This window comes from Mustelus asterias, chromosome 20, assembly GCF_964213995.1.
Source record: "Mustelus asterias chromosome 20, sMusAst1.hap1.1, whole genome shotgun sequence".
Taxonomy (NCBI): domain Eukaryota; kingdom Metazoa; phylum Chordata; class Chondrichthyes; order Carcharhiniformes; family Triakidae; genus Mustelus; species Mustelus asterias.
The window spans coordinates 873,800-894,010 of record NC_135820.1 but is presented as its reverse complement, the minus strand read 5'-3'; the positions used below and the strand labels follow the sequence as shown (position 1 = coordinate 894,010).

The 20,211-nt window shown below is 53.1% G+C and overlaps 1 protein-coding gene across 1 annotated transcript in view; it reads right to left on the bottom strand.

The window, feature by feature from the left end:
• The window catches only part of LOC144508362 (B-cell receptor CD22-like), a 91,649-nt gene that overhangs the window by 50,139 nt on the left and 21,299 nt on the right, over positions 1 to 20,211 (bottom strand). The window contains exons 2-6 of the mRNA XM_078236215.1: positions 17,549 to 17,604; positions 14,082 to 14,441; positions 9,712 to 10,005; positions 7,699 to 7,959; positions 694 to 1,044 (exon numbers count right to left, since the gene is read on the bottom strand). Coding sequence (XP_078092341.1) covers positions 694 to 1,044; positions 7,699 to 7,959; positions 9,712 to 10,005; positions 14,082 to 14,441; positions 17,549 to 17,604 — 1,322 coding nt within the window. The remainder of the gene's footprint in view (positions 1 to 693; positions 1,045 to 7,698; positions 7,960 to 9,711; positions 10,006 to 14,081; positions 14,442 to 17,548; positions 17,605 to 20,211) is intronic.

Here is a 20,211-nt window from a genome sequence, read left to right as displayed (position 1 = left end):
TGGAGAGACGGCGAGAGGGAGAGAGGGAGAGAAGGAGAGAGGGAGAGACGGAGAGAGGGAGAGAGGGAGAGAGGGAGAGATGGAGAGATGGAGAGAGGGAGAGACGGAGAGAGGGAGAGAAGGCGAGAGGGAGAGACGGAGAGAGGGAGAGAAGGTGAGAGGGAGAGACGGAGAGAGGGAGAGAGGGAGAGACGGAGAGTGGGAGAGACGGACAGAGGGAGAGATGGACAGAGGGAACGACGGAGAGAGGGAGAGATGGGAGAGGGAGAGACGGAGAGTGGGAGAGACGGACAGAGGGAGAGACGGAGAGAGGGAGAGACGGAGAGAGAGAGAGAGGGAGAGATGGAGAGAGGGAGAGACGGAGAGTGGGAGAGACAGACAGAGGGAGAGACGGAGAGTGGGAGAGACAGACAGAGGGAGAGACGGAGAGTGGGAGAGACGGACAGAGGGAGAGACGGCGAGAGAGAGAGACGGAGAGAGGGAGAGACGGAGAGAGGGAGAGACGGAGAGAGGGAAAGACGGAGAGAGGGAGAGACGGAGAGAGGGAGAGATGAAGAGAGGGAGAGTGAGGGAGAGGGAGAGAGAGATACAGCGAGGGAGAAGGGGAAGGATGAAGAGAGGGAGAATAACCGACTGAGCCACGTTGAATATCCTGGAGAAAATTAACAGCCGCTCTTTTATTCACAAACTCACCAGCTACCAGAAGTCTGCTTGCAGTTTTCTGGGACCATTTATAGCTGCCCATTTCAATGCGGAAATAATATTGCCCGCTATCTGTTGTTTTTAAGTTATTTATCTTCAAAGTACAGTTCGAGGTGTCCATATTCCCGAGAAACTGGACACGTTGATTGTACTCAGCATGGCTGTCCTCTGTGCTGTGATAGACTTGATCCCCATTATAGTGGTGTCCTTTCAACCATTTCCCAATCTTCTCACCACTGTCGGTCTCTTTGATCAGGTCGTGGAACCTACACGGGATTACCACACACGAACCTTTCAGAGCCCTCACTACGAGTGGACTCCACACCCCCCAGTTATTGTCACCTGTAACAGACACACACACAATCACAGAGGTGGTAGTATTCTTACAGTGCAAGTTGGAAGAAGGGCCATTCAGCCCCTCTGTATCCGTGCCGCCCCACTGACAAAGCACATACAGGGATGTTCAGTAAGTGCTGCCCAGTGGTGGAATCACATCAGACAGTAGACATTTTAGGCGGCCAGATCACCGACAACCTGTCCGGGTGCCGACACTATGGTTAAGAAAGCCCCACCAACGCCTCTAATTTCTCAGAGAACTAAGGAAATTTGGCATGTCAGCTACGACTCTCACCAACTTTTACAGATGCATCATAGTAAGCATTCTTTCTGGATGTATCACAGCTTGGTCTGGCTCCTGCTCTGCCCAAGACCGCAAGAAAGTACAAAGGGTCGAGAATGTAGCCCAATCCATCACGCAAACCAGCCTCCCATCCATTGACTCTGTCTACATTTCCCGCTGCCTCTGAAAAGCAGCCAGCATAATCAAGGACCCCCCACGCACCCCGGACATTCTCTCGTCCACCTTCAGGAAAAAGAGACAAAAGTCTGAGGTCACGTGCAAGAAACAATACTTTTCACTGTATCCCAATACATGTGACAATAATAAATCAAATCAAATCAAACCAAATTTTCTTTTGGGTTTGGCAAATGCCAACTGGTGAGTTGCAATCTGTACTCTGGCTATTGCAAACATAGAAGGGAACATGTTACTTTATTCCGTCAGCCGCCTGTTGGGAAATCAGGCTCACACAATGGGCATCACTTTGGAATTCATATACACCATTCCTGGATAGTCAATTGGCCAGAAAGTCTTTTGGAACTGACAGCAGTAACCTGCGAGGGGAATACGCCAGCGCATGGCAGCAAATACCTTCGGAATTTTTGCATTTGCTCTGATGAGTCGAAGGGAAAAAGATTCAACAGCATGTCTCTTTTTCTTCAGCCAATCCGAAGAAGGCTTAGAAGTTAAATGATATCAGGTGGGGTAAGGAAGGGGACATCACATTGACTCAGACGTGTCGCTGAGAGACAGGAGACCCAGGTTCAAATCCTCCAGGAGATTTTTGATTAGGTTGTTTGGATTTAATATTTGATTAGTTGTTTTCAATTTACTCTCAGTTGTTTGGATTTAATATCAGTTTTGGGTTTCATCTGTCACCGCTCTGTGTTCCTGCTTTTTAAACTGTCACCGCTCTGTGTTCCTGCTTTTTAAACTTCTTTCCCAGTGCACTCTGAGGAAGGGGAAAAAGGGTTCAGTGTTCCATTGGAGCAATTCTTTTTCTTTGTAGCAGTAAGTTATATGGAGGGGATGGAAGTGAAAGCAGTGCAATGTACCTCCTGCAGAATGTTTGAGGTGAGGGACACCGTCAGTGTCCCTGCTGATTACACCTGTGGGAGGTGCACCCATCTGCAGCTCCTCCAAGACCGCGTTAGGGAGCTGGAGCTGGATGAGCTTAGGGTCATCAGGGAGGCAGAGAGGGCCATAGACACAAGCTTCAGGGATATAGTTGCTCCAGGGAATGAAAATAGATGGGTGACAGTGAGAGGGGCTGGGAGGAAGCACTCGGTGCGGGGATCCCCTGTGGTCGTTCCCCTTAGCAACAAGTATTCCACTTTGGATACAGGTGAGGGGCGCGACCTACCAGTGGTAAGCCGCAGTGTCCAGATCGCCAGCGCTGAGTCCGTCCCTGTGGCTCAGAAGGGAAAGGGGGAGAGCGGGAGGGCTATAGTTATTGGGGACTCATTTGTTAGAGGGATAGATAGGAGGTTCTGTGGCAACAAGAGAGACTCACGGATGGTATGTTGCCTCCTGGATGCCAGGGTCCGTGACATCTCCGACCGTGTCTTCAGGATTCTAAAGGGGGAGGGGGAACAGTCACAAGTCGTGGTACACGTCGGCACCAAAGACATCGGTAAGAGAGGGGACGGGGATTTAAAACAGGAATTCAGGGAGCTAGGGTGGAAGCTGAGAGCCAGGACAAAACAGGTTGTCATCTCTGGTATGTTGCCGGTGCCACGGGATAGCGAGTTGAGGAACAGGGAGAGAGTGCAGTTAAACACATGGATGCAGGGATGGTGTAGGAGGGAGGGTTTCAGCTATGTGGATAATTGGAACACATTCTGGGGAAGGTGGGACCTGTACCAACAGGACGGGGTGCACCTGAACCAGAGGGGGACCAATATCCTGGGAGGGAAATTTGCTACGGCTCTTTGGGGGGGTTTAAACTAATTTGTCAGGGGGATGGGAAAAGGAGCTGTAGTACGGAGGTCAGTGAGTGTAGTGAGGTACTGGGAAGGGTATCACGGTCAAAGGTGGGTACCAGCAGACAAGAAGGTGGGTTGAAGTGTGTCTACTTCAATGCAAGGAGCATCCGAAATAAGGTAGGTGAACTTGGGGCGTGGATTGGCACTTGGGACTACGATGTTGTGGCCATTACGGAGACATGGGTAGAACAAGGACAGGAATGGTTGTTGGAAGTTCCGGGGTATAGATGTTTCAGTAAGTGTAGGGAAGCTGGTAAAAGAGGTGGAGGAGTGGCATTGTTAATCAAGGATAGTTTAACGGCTGCGGAAAGGCACTTCGAGGGGGATCTGCACACTGAGGTAATATGGGCTGAGGTTAGGAATGGGAAAGGAGCGGCCACGTTGTTAGGAGTTTACTATAGGCCCCCAAATAGTAACAGAGATGTGGAGCAAGAAATTGCTAAGCAGATTATGGATATGTGTGGAGGTCACAGGGTAGTTGTCATGGGGGACTTTAACTTTCCAAATATTGATTGGAGCCTTTATAGGTCGAATAGTTTGGATGGGGCAGTTTTTGTGCAGTGTGTGCAGGAGGGTTTCCTGACACAATATGTGGATAGGCCGACAAGAGGTGAGGCCACATTGGATTTGGTACTGGGAAATGAACCGGGCCAAGTGTTGGATTTGGTTGTGGGAGAGCACTTTGGAGATAGTGACCACAATTCGGTGTCTTTTGTTATTGCAATGGAGAGGGAGAGGGCCGTACGGCAGGGCAAGGTTTACAATTGGGGGAGAGGTAATTATGATGCAATCAGGCAGGAATTAGGAAGCATAGGATGGGAACAAAAATTGTCAGGGAAAGGCACTAATGAAAAGTGGAACTTTTTCAAGGAACAAATACTGCGTGTCCTTGATAGGTATGTCCCTGTCAGGCAGAGAGGAAATGGCCGAGTGAGGGAACCATGGTTCACAGAAGAGGTGGAATGTCTTGTCAAGAGGAAAAAGGAAGCATATGTAAGGTTGAGAAAACAAGGTTCAGTTGGCCCGATGGAGGGTTACAAGTTAGCAAGAAATGAGCTGAAAAAGGGGTTTGGAGAGCTAGGAGGGGACATGAGAAGTCCTTGGCGGGTCGGATCAAGGAAAACCCCAAGGCTTTTTACTCTTATGTGAGGAATAAAAGAATGACCAGGGTGAGGTTGGGGCCGGTCAAGGACGGCAGTGGGAATTTGTGCATGGAGTCAGAAGAGATAGGAGAGGCGATGAATGAATACTTTTCTTCGGTGTTCACCAAGGAGAGGGGCCATGTTTTTGAGGAAGAGAGGATGTCACAGGCTGATAGGCTGGAGGAAGTAGATGTTCGGAGGGAAGATGTATTGGCAATTTTGAATAAACTGAAAGTTGATAAGTCCCCTGGGCCTGATGAAATATATCCTAGGAGTCTTTGGGAGGCAAGGGATGAGATAGCAGAGCCCTTGGCATTGATCTTTGCGTCCTCACTGTCCACGGGGGTGGTGCCAGAGGACTGGAGAATGGCGAATGTTGTTCCTCTGTTTAAGAAAGGGAATAGAAATGACCCTGGTAATTATAGGCCGGTTAGTCTTACTTCGGTGGTCGGTAAGTTGATGGAAAAGGTCCTCAGGGATAGGATTTACGACCATTTAGAAAGATGCAGCTTAATCCGGGATAGTCAGCACGGATTTGTGAAGGGCAAGTCTTGCCTCACAAATTTGATAGAATTTTTTGAGGAGGTAATTAAGTGTGTAGATGAAGGTAGTGCAGTTGATGTCATATACATGGATTTTAGTGAGGCGTTTGATAAAGTCCCCCACGGTTGGCTTATGAAGAAAGTAAGGATGTGTGGGATAGAGGGAAGTTTGGCCGATTGGATAGGTAACTGGCTATCTAACAGAAGACAGAGGGTGGTGGTGGATGGAAAATTTTCGGACTGGAAACCAGTTACCAGTGGAGTGCCACAGGGATCAGTGCTTGGTCCTCTGCTATTTGTCATTTTTATAAATGACTTGGAGGAGGGGGCTGAAGGGTGGATCAGTAAATTTGCTGATGACACCAAGATTGGTGGAATAGTGGATGAGGTGGAGGGCTGTTGTAGGCTGCAAAGAGATATAGATAGGATGCAGAGCTGGGCTGAAAAATGGCAAATGGAGTTTAACCCTGACAAATGCGAGGTGATTCATTTTGGTAGGACAAATTTAAGTGTGGATTACAGGGTCAAAGGTAGGGTTCTGAAGAATGTGGAGGAACAGAGAGATCTTGGGGTTCATATCCATAGATCTCTGAAGGTTGCCACTCAAGTGGATAGAGCCGTGAAGAAGGTCTATAGTGTGTTGGCGTTCATTAACAGGGGGTTTGAGTTTAAGAGCCGTGGGGTTATGCTGCAACTGTGCAGGACCTTGGTGAGACCACATTTGGAATATTGTGTGCAGTTCTGGTCACCTCACTATAAGAAGGATGTGGAGACACTGGAAAGAGTGCAAAGGAGATTTACCAGGATGCTGCCTGGTTTGGAGGGTAGGTCTTATGAGGAAAGGTTGAGGGAACTTGGGCTTTTCTCTTTGGAGCGGAGGAGGTTGAGAGGAGACTTGATAGAGGTTTATAAGATGATGGGGGGGATAGATAGAGTGAACGTTCAAAGACTATTTCCTCGGGTGGATGGAGCTATTACAAGGGGGCATAACTATAGGGTTCGTGGTGGGAGATATAGGAAGGATATCCGAGGTAGGTTTTTTATTCAGAGAGTGGTTGGGGTGTGGAATGGACTGCCTGCAGTGATAGTGGAGCCAGAAACTTTAGGAACATTTAAGCGGTTATTGGATAGGCACATGGAGCACACCAGGATGATAGGGAGTGGGATAGCTTGATCTTGGTTTCAGACAAAGCTCGGCACAACATCGTGGGCCGAAGGGCCTGTTCTGTGCTGTACTGTTCTATGTTCTATATTCTATATTTGCAATGCAGGAACAGGCCTTTCAGCCCCTCTGCTCCATGTTCCTGGTCCAAACAAGCCGCTCCCCACCACTACATCTCCTTCACCTCCCCGCCATCACTATATCTTTCTAATCCTTTCTCCCATCCATTGACTCTGTCTACACTTCCCGCTGCCTCGGGAAAAGCAGCCGGCATAATTAAGGACCCCACGCACCCCGGACATTCTCTCTTCCACCTTCTTCCGTCGGGAAAAAGATACAAAAGTCTGAGATCACGTACCAACCGACTCAAGAACAGCTTCTTCCCTGCTGCTGCCGTCAGACTTTTGAGTGGACCTACCTCGCATTAAGTTGATCTTTCTCTACACCCTAGCTATGACTGTAACACTACATTCTGCACTCTCTTCTTTCCTTCTCTATGAACAGTATGCTGTCTGTAAAGCGCGCAAGAAACAAAACTTTTCACTGTATCCCAATACATGTGACAATAATAAATCAAATCAAATCAAACCCTCATGTGTTTATCCAGCTTCCCCTCTTAAACACATCGATACCATTCACGTCAACCACTCCCCGTGGGAGCCAGTCCCACATTCTCCCCCACTCCCAGTGGGAGCCAGTCCCACATTCTCCCCCACTCCCAGTGGGAGCGAGTCCCACATTCTCCCCCACTCCCAGTGGGAGCCAGACACACATTCTCTCCACTCCCCGAGGGAGGTGCGAGTCCCACATTCTCCCCACTCCCCGGGGTCGAGGGTGGGGGGGGGGAGGGGGGGTGGCGGGGGGGGGGGGGTGTGGAGCGAGTCCCACATTCTGGAGGGATTGTATGGGCAGTGGAGGTTACAGAGATAGGGAGGGGTGTAGGGGCTGGAGGAGGTTACAGAGATAGGGAGGGGGTGTAGGGGCTGGAGGAGGTTACAGAGTTAGAGAGGGGTGTAGGGACTGGAGGAGGTTGCAGAGATAGGGAGGGTTGTAGGTGTTGGAGGCAGTTACAGAGATAGGGAGGGCTGTAGGGGCTGGAGGAGGTTACAGAGATAGGGAGGGGTGTAGGGGCTGGAGGAGGTTGCAGAGATAGGGAGGGGTGTAGGTGTTGGAGGTAGTTACAGAGCTAAGGAGAGGTGTAGAGGCTGGAGGAGGTTACAGAGATAGGAAGGTGGTGTCGGGGATGGAGGAGGTTACTGCGATAGGGAGGGTTGAAGGGGCTGGAGGAGGTTACTGCGATAGGGAGGAGTGTAGGGGCTGGAGGAGGTTACTGCGATAGGAAGGAGTGTAGGGGCTGGAGGAGGTTACTGCGATAGGGAGGAGTGTAGGGGCTGGAGGAGGTTACTGCGATAGGAAGGAGTGTAGGGGCTGGAGGAGGTTACTGCGATAGGGAGGAGTGTAGGGGCTGGAGGAGGTTACTGCGATAAGGAGGGTTGTCGGAGCTGACACTTCCTGAGGGTGGGTGATGGGAGATTTCGATACCTACTCAACTTTACCAGACTGACGTAATCCGACACAGTTGTTCCCACTGAGTTAGTTGCTTCACATTGAAAAGACTGACGAACTGCAGATGTCGAGAATGTTTTCTGATATGTAATTCCATAGAGGCGAACACCAGACTCTCCCCTCCATCTGTAACGTGTTACTGGAGGATTACTGTTTGAAATCATACATGTTAAAGTCACTCCGCCACCTTCATAGCTTTGTGTATAGTCAGATGAATCAATGTAAACCAGCTTCGGAGCATCTGATCAGAAAGAGAACAGAGTTAAAGAGACACATTAATACCAGCGGGAATCACAGTCAATACAGGTGTCCCAAAGCCCATCAAAGGCAAGAAATGACCACAGGATACGTCTCTGTAAAGGACAGGACCCATTCCACCCCCTCGAGCCTGTTACACATGAACAGGAGGAGGCCCCATTCATCCCCTCGAGCCTGTTACACAGGAACAGGAGGAGGCCATTCAGCCCCTCGAGCCTGTTACACAGGAACAGGAGGAGGCCCCATTCAGCCCCTCGAGCCTGTTACACAGGAACAGGAGGAGGCCCCATTCAGCCCCTCGAGCCTGTTACACAGGAACAGGAGGAGGCCCCATTCAGCCCCTCGAGCCTGTTACACAGGAACAGGAGGAGGCCCCATTCAGCCCCTCGAGCCTGTTACACAGGAACAGGAGGAGGCCCCATTCAGCCCCTCGAGCCTGTTACACAGGAACAGGAGGAGGCCCCATTCAGCCCCTCGAGCCTGTTACACAGGAACAGGAGGAGGCCATTCAGCCCCTCGAACCTGTTATACAGGAACAGGAGGAGGCTCCACTCAGCCCCTCGAGCCTGTTACACAGGAACAGGAGGAGGCCATTCAGCCCCTCGAGCCTGTTACACAGGAACAGCAGGAGGCCCCATTCAGCCTCTCTTGAGCCTGTTACACAGAAGATCATTGTGGATCATGGAATTTCATCTAGGGCTCGAGTCGTGTGGAAATTGGATTGAGGCGTTCCAGTGGCACAGTGGTTAGCACTGCCGCACCATGGCACCAGGGACCCGGTTCCATTCCAGTGGCACAGTGGTTAGCACTGCCGCACCATGGCACCAGGGACCCGGTTCCATTCTGGCCTTGGGTGACTGTCCTTGTGAGGCTTGCATATTCTCTCAGTTTCTGCGTGGGTTTCCTCTGGGTGCTCCGCTTTCCTCCCACACTATAAAGCTGTGTGGTTTAGGTGGATTGGCCATGCTAAATTGCCCCTTAGTGTCCAAAGATGTGTAGGTTAGGTGGATTGGCTATGCTAAATTGCCCCTTAGTGTCCAAAGATGTGTAGGTTAGGGGGATTGGCCATGCTAAATTGCCCCTTAGTGTCCAAAGGTGTGGGTTAGGTGGATTGGCCATGGTAAATTGTCACTTAGTGTCCAAAGATGTGCAGGTTAGACAGATTGGCCGTGCTAAATTGCCCCTTAGTGTCCAAAGATGTGCAAATTCGGGGGATTGGTCATGCTAAATTGCCCCTTAGTGTCAAAACATGTGTCGGTTAAGTGGATTGGCCATGGTAAATTTTCCCTTAGTGTCCAAAGACGTGCAGGTTAGGTGGATTGGCCATGGTAAATTTTCCCTTAGTGTCCAAAGACGTGCAGGTTAGGTGGATTGGCCGTGCTAAATTGCCCCTTAGTTTCCAAAGATGTGTAGTTTAGGGAAATTTGTGGGGTGAATCTGTGGGGAGATGAGGAGAGGGCCTGGATGGGGTGTTCTTTTGGAGAGTCGGTGCAGACTCGATGGGCCGAATGGCCTCCTTCTGCACTGAGGGGATTCTCTGATTCTTGGAGAATGGCAAGAAATAGATTTGCAGGGATAGAGCGGGCCTATGGGATTGACTGGATTGCTCTATAGAGGGATAGCATGGACCCGATGTGCTGAATGGGCTCCGCCTGTTCTAGAAGTCTGTGATTGAGCCAAGGTGAACTCTGACCTTCTCCAGACAGTAGAACCTCTCCATGAGCTCATTACTTACACTGCACGTTTAAGGTGATGTTTCCAGCGTGAATTTCTCGAAATGCTGTTTGTATCTCACATGTCAGTGTCCTCGCATTATCCCTGTATGAAGTGACGAAACTCAGTTCAACGCCAGTATCCCATCCGTTTTGGAGAGTACCATCGATTTGTCTTGATGAGGATCTGTTTAAGCCGCTGATACCGACCCATCTGAGAAAACCGGGGCACAGATACTTCACTGAGCAAAGAATGTTCACCTCTGTATTCTCCATCATCTCTCCCCGTGGCAAAATGGTTGTCAAACCAGACACATCTTTAGAGAAAGAGAGAAGATAGACACAGGGTTAATTGATTAACAGACAGCTTTCAAAGAATAAATAAATCATCCGGATACCTCCTGGGTGACAGGAGCACAAGGTACCAAATTATATTAGGTCTAAATGGAGACAGGAACAGTGCACAGTGCTCCGAGTGTGGTCTAACTGAGGGATATGGAGACAGGAACAGTGCACAGTGCTCCGAGTGTGGTCTAACCGAGGGATATGGAGACAGGAACAGTGCACAGTGCTCCGCGTGTGGTCTAACCGAGGGATATGGAGACAGGAACAGTGCACAGTGCTCCGAGTGTGGTCTAACCGAGGGATATGGAGACCGGAACTGTGCACAGTGCTCCAAGTCTCGTCTAACCGAGGGATATGGAGACTGGAACTGTGCACAGTGCTCCGAGTGTGGTCTAACCGAGGGATATGGAGACCGGAACTGTGCACAGTGCTCCCAGTGTGGGTCTAACCGAGGGATATGGAGACTGGAACTGTGCACAGTGCTCCGAGTGTGGGTCTAACCGAGGGATATGGAGACTGGAACTGCGCACAGTGCTCCGCGTGTGGGTCTAACCGAGGGATATGGAGACTGGAACTGTGCACAGTGCTCCAAGTCTGGTCTAACCGAGGGATATGGAGACAGGAACTGTGCACAGTGCTCCGAGTGTGGTCTAACCGAGGGATATGGAGACCGGAACTGTGCACAGTGCTCCGAGTGTGGGTCTAACCGAGGGATATGGAGACTGGAACTGTGCACAGTGCTCCGAGTGTGGTGTAACCGAGGGATATGGAGACCGGAACTGTGCACAGTGCTCCGAGTGTGGGTCTAACCGAGGGATATGGAGACTGGAACTGTGCACAGTGCTCCGAGTGTGGGTCTAACCGAGGGATATGGAGACCGGAACTGTGCACAGTGCTCCGAGTGTGGTCTAACCGAGGGATAGGGAGACCAGAACTGTGCACAGTGCCCCGAGTGTGGTCTAACCGAGGGATATGGAGACTGGAACTGTGCACAGTGCTCCGAGTGTGGTGTAACCGAGGGATATGGAGACCGGAACTGTGCACAGTGCTCCGAGTGTGGTCTAACCGAGGGATATGGAGACTGGAACTGTGCACAGTGCTCCGAGTGTGGTCTAACCGAGGGATATGGAGACAGGAACTGTGCACAGTGCTCCGAGTGTGGTCTAACCGAGGGATATGGAGACAGGAACAGTGCACAGTGCTCCGAGTGTGGTCTAACCGAGGGATATGGAGACCGGAACTGTGCACAGTGCTCCAAGTCTCGTCTAACCGAGGGATATGGAGACTGGAACTGTGCACAGTGCTCCGAGTGTGGTCTAACCGAGGGATATGGAGACCGGAACTGTGCACAGTGCTCCCAGTGTGGGTCTAACCGAGGGATATGGAGACTGGAACTGTGCACAGTGCTCCGAGTGTGGGTCTAACCGAGGGATATGGAGACTGGAACTGCGCACAGTGCTCCGCGTGTGGGTCTAACCGAGGGATATGGAGACTGGAACTGTGCACAGTGCTCCAAGTCTGGTCTAACCGAGGGATATGGAGACAGGAACTGTGCACAGTGCTCCGAGTGTGGTCTAACCGAGGGATATGGAGACCGGAACTGTGCACAGTGCTCCGAGTGTGGGTCTAACCGAGGGATATGGAGACTGGAACTGTGCACAGTGCTCCGAGTGTGGTGTAACCGAGGGATATGGAGACCGGAACTGTGCACAGTGCTCCGAGTGTGGGTCTAACCGAGGGATATGGAGACTGGAATTGTGCACAGTGCTCCGAGTGTGGGTCTAACCGAGGGATATGGAGACCGGAACTGTGCACAGTGCTCCGAGTGTGGTCTAACCGAGGGATAGGGAGACCAGAACTGTGCACAGTGCCCCGAGTGTGGTCTAACCGAGGGATATGGAGACTGGAACTGTGCACAGTGCTCCGAGTGTGGTGTAACCGAGGGATATGGAGACCGGAACTGTGCACAGTGCTCCGAGTGTGGTCTAACCGAGGGATATGGAGACTGGAACTGTGCACAGTGCTCCGAGTGTGGTCTAACCGAGGGATATGGAGACTGGAACTGTGCACAGTGCTCCGAGTGTGGGTCTAACCGAGGGATATGGAGACTGGAACTGTGCACAGTGCTCCCAGTGTGGGTCTAACCGAGGGATATGGAGACTGGAACTGTGCACAGTGCTCCGAGTGTGGTCTAACCGAGGGATATGGAGACTGGAACTGTGCACAGTGCTCCGAGTGTGGGTCTAACCGAGGGATATGGAGACTGGAACTGTGCACAGTGCTCCGAGTGTGGGTCTAACCGAGGGATATGGAGACGGGAACTGTGCACAGTGCTCCGGGTGTGGGTCTAACCGAGGGATATGGAGACGGGAACTGTGCACAGTGCTCCGGGTGTGGTCTAACCGAGGGATATGGAGACTGGAACTGTGCACAGTGCTCCGAGTGTGGGTCTAACCGAGGGATATGGAGACTGGAACTGTGCACAGTGCTCCGGGTGTGGTCTAACCGAGGGATATGGAGACTGGAACTGTGCACAGTGCTCCAAGTGTGGTCTAACCGAGGGATAGGGAGACTGGAACTGTGCACAGTGCTCCGGGTGTGGTCTAACCGAGGGATATGGAGACTGGAACTGTGCACAGTGCTCCCAGTGTGGGTCTAACCGAGGAATATGGAGACTGGAACTGTGCACAGTGCTCCGAGTGTGGGTCTAACCGAGGAATATGGAGACTGGAACTGTGCACAGTGCTCCGAGTGTGGGTCTAACCGAGGAATATGGAGACTGGAACTGTGCACAGTGCTCCGAGTGTGGGTCTAACCAAGGGATATGGAGACCGGAACTGTGCACAGTGCTCCGAGTGTGGGTCTAACCGAGGGATATGGAGAATGGAACTGTGCACAGTGCTCCGAGTGTGGGTCTAACCGAGGGATATGGAGACTGGAACTGTGCACAGTGCTCCGAGTGTGGGTCTAACCGAGGGATATGGAGACTGGAACTGTGCACAGTGCTCCGAGTGTGGGTCTAACCGAGGGATATGGAGACTGGAACTGTACACAGTGCTCCCAGTGTGGGTCTAACCGAGGGATATGGAGACTGGAACTGTGCACAGTGCTCCGGGTGTGGGTCTAACCGAGGGATATGGAGACTGGAACTGTGCACAGTGCTCCGGGTGTGGGTCTAACCGAGGGATATGGAGACTGGAACTGTGCACAGTGCTCCGGGTGTGGGTCTAACCGAGGGATATGGAGACTGGAACTGTACACATGGAAACATAGAAAACAGGAGCAGGAGTTGGTCATTTCACCCTTTGAGCCTGTTCCGCCATTCAACCAGACCATGGCTGATCCTCCAGACGCTGTCATGCCGCCACTCTTACCCCACACCGTCCCCCCTTGGACTGGCTGTTGTCAGCTCCCTCAGGGAGACCCTGGTCCAGTTGTCCATCACACCCAACACTCTTCCCACAGAACCTTCCCTTGCAAACGCAGTCAGTGCGACACGGCACAACTTTACACTGTGACCTTTCACCTTCATCTTCAACCCTTTTTGCCCAATTTTAATTTGTATGTGAAGACCTCCTCCCGTGGCCCTCTGGGCCAGCTCGCACTTATTCTTACATCTTGCACAGTTATCTCCCAGTTCTGGGTGTAGCACTTTCGGGACTAGGAGGAGGCCCCATTCAGCCCCTCGAGCCTGTTACACAGGAACAGGAGGAGGCCCCATTCAGCCCCTCGAGCCTGTTACACAGGAACAGGAGGAGGCCCCATTCAGCCCCTCGAGCCTGTTACACAGGAACAGGAGGAGGCCCCATTCAGCCCCTCGAGCCTGTTACACAGGAACAGGAGGAGGCCCCATTCAGCCCCTCGAGCCTGTTACACAGGAACAGGAGGAGGCCCCATTCAGCCCCTCGAGCCTGTTACACAGGAACAGGAGGAGGCCCCATTCAGCCCCTCGAGCCTGTTACACAGGAACAGGAGGAGGCCATTCAGCCCCTCGAACTTGTCTTCTGTTACATTGAGCAAAGCTGATTGGGAAGATGTTTAAACTTACCGGTTAGTTTTAGCGAGACTCCCTGTGGGTCTGAGAAGTTAACTCCATTGCTGAATTTCATTCTGAAGTGATATATTCCTTCATCCCCTTGCTGTAAATTCTTTATTTTCAAGCTACAATCTTTCTTTTGTCGCCAGTTGCCAATGAACTCTGTGCGACCCTGGAAGCGAGAGTGTGAGGTACCATCGGAAGAGATCACTTGTTCTCCATCGACCTTGTCCTCGTGTAACCACATGACCTTCTCAAGGGTCTCTTTGTCCATGAGGGGATGCTGGAATGTGCAAGGAATCACCAGACACAAATCCTCAGCTCCAGTTACAGACTCTGGGGCCGTCACACTCCATGCCCGACAAACCACATCTAGAACAGGAAGAAAGTGCATTATATAGCATTCTCGTCACTTCAAACATCACAAGGTGCATTCTAAATCAACATCGAGCAACGGAATGAGATATTTAATATCCCACCCACACTAACCCCACTCTCCACCTCACTCCCCGCACCCTTTAATATCCCACCCAGTCTAATCCCACTCTCCCCCTCACTCCCCGCACCCTTTAATATCCCACCCAGTCTAATCCCACTCTCCCCTCACTCCCCGCACCCTTTAATATCACACCCAGTCTAATCCCACTCTCCCCCTCACTCCCCGCACCCTTTAATATCCCACCCAGTCTAATCCCACTCTCCCCCTCACTCCCCGCACCCTTTAATATCCCACCCAGTCTAATCCCACTCTCCCCCCCACTCCCCGCACCCTTTAATATCCCACCCAGTCTAATCCCACTCTCCCCCTCACTCCCCGCACCATTTAATATCCCACCCAGTCCAATCCCACTCTCCCCCTCACTCCCCGCACCCTTTAATATCCCACCCAGTCTAATCCCACTCTCCTCCTCACTCCCCGCACCCTTTAATATCCCACCCAGTCCAATGCCACTCTCCCCCTCACTCCCCGCACCCTTTAATATCCCACCCAGTCTAATCCCACTATCCCCCTCACTCCCCGCACCCTTTAATATCCCACCCAGTCTAATCCCACTCTCCCCCTCACTCCCCGCACCCTTTAATATCCCACCTAGTCTAATCCCACTCTCCCCTCACTCCCCGCACCCTTTAATATCCCACCCAGTCTAATCCCACTCTCCCCCTCACTCCCCCCACCCTTTAATATCCCACCCAGTCTAATCCCACTCTCCCCCTCACTCCCCGCACCCTTTAATATCCCACCCAGTCCAATCCCACTCTCCCCCTCACTCCCCGCACCCTTTAATATCCCACCCAGTCTAATCCCACTCTCCCCCTCACTCCCCGCACCCTTTAATATCCCACCCAGTCTAATCCCACTCTCCCCTCACTCCCCGCACCCTTTAATATCCCACCCAGTCTAATCCCACTCTCCCCCTCACTCCCCGCACCCTTTAATATCCCACCCAGTCTAATCCCACTCTCCCCCTCACTCCCCGCACCCTTTAATATCCCACCCAGTCTAATCCCACTCTCCCCCTCACTCCCCGCACCCTTTAATATCCCACCCAGTCTAATCCCACTCTCCCCTCACTCCCCGCACCCTTAATATCCCACCCAGTCTAATCCCACTCTCCTCCTCATTCCCCGCACCCTTTAATATCCCACCCAGTCTAATCCCACTATCCCCCTCACTCCCCGCACCCTTTAATATCCCACCCAGTCTAACCCCACTCTCCCCCTCACTCCCCGCACCCTTTAATATCCCACCCAGTCTAATCCCACTCTCCCCCTCACTCCCCGCACCCTTTAATATCCCACCCAGTCTAATCCCACTCTCCCCCTCACTCCCCGCACCCTTTAATATCCCACCCAGTCTAATCCCACTCTCCCCCTCACTCCCCGCACCCTTTAATATCCCACCCAGTCTAATCCCACTCTCCCCCTCACACCCCGCACCCTTTAATATCCCACCCAGTCTAATCCCACTCTCCCCCTCACTCCCCGCACCCTTTAATATCCCACCCAGTCTAATCCCACTCTCCCCTCACTCCCCGCACCCTTTAATATCCCACCCAGTCTAATCCCACTCTCCCCCTCACACCCCGCACCCTTTAATATCCCACCCAGTCTAATCCCACTCTCCCCCTCACTCCCCGCACCCTTTAATATCCCACCCAGTCTAATCCCACTCTCCCCCTCACTCCCCGCACCCTTTAATATCACACCCAGTCTAATCCCACTCTCCCACTCACTCCCCGCACCCTTTAATATCCCACCCAGTCTAATCCCACTCTCCCCCTCACCCCCCCAAATATCCCACCCAGTCTAATCCCACTCTCCCCCTCACTCCCCGCACCCTTTAATATCCCGCCCAATCTAATCCCACTCTCCCCCTCACTCCCCGCACCCTTTAATATCCCACCCAGTCTAATCCCACTCTCCCCCCCCCACTCCCCGCACCCTTTAATATCCCACCCAGTCCAATCCCACTCTCCCCCTCACTCCCCGCACCCTTTAATATCCCACCCAGTCGAATCCCACTCTCCCCCCCCCACTCCCCGCACCCTTTAATATCCCACCCAGTCTAATCCCACTCTCCACCTCACTCCCCGCAACCTTTAATATCCCACACAGTCCAATCCTACTCTCCCCTTCACTCCCCGCACCCTTTAATATCCCGCCCAATCTAATCCCACTCTCCCCCTCACTCCCCGCACCCTTTAATATCCCACCCAGTCTAATCCCACTCTCCCCCTCACTCCCCGCACCCTTTAATATCCCACCCAGTCTAATCCCACTCTCCCCCTCACTCCCCGCACCCTTTAATATCCCACCCAGTCTAATCCCACTCTCCCCCCCCACTCCCCGCTCCTTTTAATATCCCACCCAGTCTAATCCCACTCTCCCACTCACTCCCCGCACCCTTTAATATCCCACCCAGTCCAATCCCACTCTCCCCCTTACTCCCCGCACCCTTTAATATGCCACCCAGTCTAATCCCACTCTCTCCCTCACTCCCCGCACCCTTTAATATCCCACCCAGTCTAATCCCACTCTCCCCCTCACTCCCCACACCCTTTAATATCCCACCCAGTCTAATCCCACTCTCCCCCTCACTCCCCACACCCTTTAATATCCCACCCAGTCTAATCCCACTCGCCCCCTCACTCCCCGCACCCTTTAATATCCCACCCAGTCCAATCCCACTCTCCCCCTTACTCCCCGCACCCTTTAATATCCCACCCAGTCTTATCCCACTCTCTCCCTCACTCCCCGCACCCTTTAATAACCCACCCAATCTAATCCCACTCTCCCCCCTCACTCCCCGCACCCTTTAATATCCCACCCAGTCTAATCCCACTCTCCCCCCTCACTCCCCGCACCCTTTAATATCCCACCCAGTCTAATCCCACCCTCCCACTCACTCCCCGCACCCTTTAATATCCCACCCAGTCTAATCCCACTGTCCCTGAAAGTTAAATTAAATAGTCACTTACACCAGCTATTTGACAGGAGTAGTAAGATGGAAATTAAGGGTTCCATTTCTCGAATGCTGAAACAAATATCGAGATAATTAGTGGAACGATTTACTCAGCAATTTCTGAATATTTCTCCTCACTGATTCCAACTGGGAAGTCTTCCACCAGGAAGATATTCCCAAGGATTCCAGAAGCTTCCTTCGAGGGGATGGGGGGCAGCCATTTTGGATTGAGATGAGGAGAAATGCCCTCACTCCGAGGGTTGGGAATCTTTGCAAAACCTTGACCCAGAGAGCGGGAGTGACTCCATCACTGATAAAGTTCACCAAGCGGTCAGTGCTGAGGGAGTGCCGCACTGTCAGAGGGTCAGTACTGAGGGAGTGTCGCACTGTCAGAGGGTCAGTACTGAGGGAGTGCCGCACTGTCAGAGGGTCAGTACTGAGGGAGTGTCGCACTGTCAGAGGGTCAGTACTGAGGGAGTGCCGCAATGTCAGAGGGTCAGTACTGAGGGAGTGTCGCACCGTCAGAGGGTCAGTACTGAGGGAGTGCCGTACTGTCAGAGGGTCAGTGCTGAGGGAGTGCCGTACTGTCAGAGGGTCAGTGCTGAGGGAGTGCCGCACTGTCAGAGGGTCAGTGCTGAGGGAGTGCTGCAGTGTCAGAGGGTCAGTACTGAGGGAGTGCCGCACTGTCAGAGGGTCAGTACTGAGGGAGTGCCGCACTGTCAGAGGGTCAGTACTGAGGGAGTGCCGCACTGTCAGAGTGTCAGTACTGAGGGAGTGCCGCACTGTCAGAGGGTCAGTGCTGAGGGAGTGCTGCACTTTCAGAGGGTCAGTACTGAGGGAGTGCCGCACTGTCAGAGGGTCAGTGCTGAGGGAGTGCCGCACTGTCATAGGGTCAGTACTGAGGGTGTGCCGCACTGTCAGAGGGTCAGTACTGAGGGAGTGCCGTTCTGTCAGAGGGTCAGTGCTGAGGGAGTGCCGTACTGTCAGAGGGTCAGTGCTGAGGGGGTGCCGCACTGTCAGAGGGTCAGTGCTGAGGGTGTGCTGCAGTGTCAGAGGGTCAGTACTGAGGGAGTGCCGCACTGTCAGAGGGTCAGTACTGAGGGAGTGCCGTTCTGTCAGAGGGTCAGTACTGAGGGAGTGTCGCACTGTCAGATGGTCAGTACTGAGGGAGTGCCGCACTGTCAGAGGTTCAGTACTGAGGGAGTGCCGTTCTGTCAGAGGATCAGTGCTGAGGGAGTGCCGCACTGTCAGAGGGTCAGTACTGAGGGAGTGCCGCACTGTCAGAGGGTCAGTGCTGAGGGAGTGCTGCAGTGTCAGAGGGTCAGTGCTGAGGGAGTCCCGCACTGTCTGAGGGTCAGTGCTGAGGGAGTGCTGCAGTGTCAGAGGGTCAGTACTGAGGGAGTGCCGCACTGTCGGAGGGTCAGTACTGAGGGAGTGCCGCACTGTCAGAGGGTCAGTACTGAGGGAGTGCCGCACTGTCAGAGTGTCAGTACTGAGGGAGTGCCGCACTGTCAGAGTGTCAGTGCTGAGGGAGTGCTGCACTGTCAGAGGGTCAGTACTGAGGGAGTGCCGCACTGTCAGAGGGTCAGTGCTGAGGGAGTGCCGCACTGTCAGAGGGTCAGTGCTGAGGGAGTGCCGCACTGTCAGAGGGTCAGTACTGAGTGAGTGCCGCACTGTCAGAGAGTCAGTACTGAGGGAGTGCCGCACTGTCAGAGGGTCAGTGCTGAGGGAGTGCCGCTCTGTCAGAGGGTCAGTACTGAGGGAGTGCCGCACTGTCAGAGGGTCAGTACTGAGGGAGTGCCGCACTGTCAGAGGGTCAGTACTGAGGGAGTGCCGCACTGTCAGAGGGTCAGTACTGAGGGAGTGCCGCACTGTCAGAGGGTCAGTGCTGAGGGAGTGCTGCAGTGTCAGAGGGTCAGTGCTGAGGGAGTGCTGCAGTGTCAGAGGGTCAGTGCTGAGGGGGTGCTGCAGTGTCAGAGGGTCAGTGCTGAGGGAGTGCCGCACTGTCAGAGGGTCAGTGCTGAGGGGGTGCTGCAGTGTCAGAGGGTCAGTGCTGAGGGAGTGCTGCAGTGTCAGAGGGTCAGTGCTGAGGGAGTGCCGCACTGTCAGAGGGTCAGTGCTGAGGGGGTGCTGCAGTGTCAGAGGGTCAGTACTGAGGGAGTGCCGCAGTGTCAGAGGGTCAGTGCTGAGGGAGTGCCGCACTGTCAGAGGGTCAGTACTGAGGGAGTGTCGCACTGTCAGAGGGTCAGTGCTGAGGGGGTGCCGCACTGTCAGAGGGTCAGTGCTGAGGGTGTGCTGCAGTGTCAGAGGGTCAGTACTGAGGGAGTGCCGCACTGTCAGAGGGTCAGTACTGAGGGAGTGCCGTTCTGTCAGAGGATCAGTGCTGAGGGAGTGCCGCACTGTCAGAGGGTCAGTGCTGAGGGAGTGCCGCACTGTCAGAGGGTCAGTACTGAGGGAGTGCCGCACTGTCAGAGGGTCAGTGCTGAGGGAGTGCTGCAGTGTCAGAGGGTCAGTGCTGAGGGAGTCCCGCACTGTCTGAGGGTCAGTGCTGAGGGAGTGCTGCAGTGTCAGAGGGTCAGTACTGAGGGAGTGCCGCACTGTCAGAGGGTCAGTACTGAGGGAGTGCCGCACTGTCAGAGGGTCAGTACTGAGGGAGTGCCGCACTGTCAGAGTGTCAGT